The sequence below is a fragment of the Nannochloropsis gaditana genome (assembly GCF_000240725.1).
Source record: "Nannochloropsis gaditana CCMP526 unplaced genomic scaffold scaffold900, whole genome shotgun sequence".
Classification (NCBI taxonomy): domain Eukaryota; class Eustigmatophyceae; order Eustigmatales; family Monodopsidaceae; genus Microchloropsis; species Microchloropsis gaditana.
In genome coordinates, this window is record NW_005803053.1 from 9739 (window position 1) to 10652 (window position 914).

Here is a 914-nt window from a genome sequence, read left to right on the forward strand (position 1 = left end):
AGGGGGGTGTTACGAGGGGGAAAAGGGGGGAAGTGGGATTCGAGAGCGTATCCCGTCACATACAAGAGGACGCCATAGAGCACCAGACGCAGTATCCAAGCCGCAAAGTAACGTTCCTTGGTTGCTTTTTCTTTTATGTTCTTGTCAGTCAGGGCTTGCCTATACTCTTGACCCTCCAAGACATCTCATGCGTCCTCAGGGGCATCTCCGTCAACTTCCTCGTTCTCCTCCTCAATCCTCTTGATCATTGCTTGAAGATCCGCCTCATCACGCTGACTCACCACCTTAGGCTCCATTTTAATTTCCAGTCTACCCTCGCTTGCCACGATCCGCGCACGGATCCGCTCTATGACCTGATTCAAGTTCTCGATCCCGATGTCCTGTTCCAAGGTGTTGGTGGTGACGACATACCTACACAGGGATGCACGACACAATGAGAAGATACATGAAAAGTCGAGATATGGGGCGTGGAGATTAGTCAAGCAACCTCGGGAGTCATTGCAACATCTACGACACAGGTCCGATGGCGCCATCACCAGCGTCTTCTCAGTCCTAGTGTCACAGAAAAGCGAGGTATCTCCCGCCCGTTTCTTCTATCCAACATGGCTCTGTTCCTCCACCCAGAAAGATCAGGCCAATGGATCCCGTCTCCCATAAACTTACATGGGCGGGGCGATCAATTTAATCTCCACTTCGCTCGAACAAGGCGTCTCCAAACCCGCTTGCAACGCCGCCCGCACGGCCTCAATCCCCTCGTAGGCGAAACAGGTCACGTCGATGTCTGCCCGGATCTTGATGGGCTTGGGCGCCAGACGACGCTTGATGTAGGTGACGATGCTGTGCTTGACCTCGGGGGAGATGTCCAGGCCTGCGAAGACATCCTCGTACCGGTCGTCGCCCTCGGGCAAGAGGGA

At 54.3% G+C, this 914-nt stretch overlaps 1 protein-coding gene across 1 annotated transcript; it reads right to left on the minus strand.

The window, feature by feature from the left end:
• Positions 1-185: 185 nt before the first annotated feature.
• Positions 186-866, minus strand: NGA_0501200 (eukaryotic translation initiation factor subunit 1 alpha; the record flags this gene model as incomplete). The annotated part of the gene is made up of 2 exons (XM_005853422.2): positions 186-411; positions 664-866. The coding sequence occupies 2 exons, from the start codon at positions 864-866 to the stop codon at positions 186-188; spliced, it is 429 nt and encodes a 142-aa protein (XP_005853484.1).
• Positions 867-914: the final 48 nt, after the last annotated feature.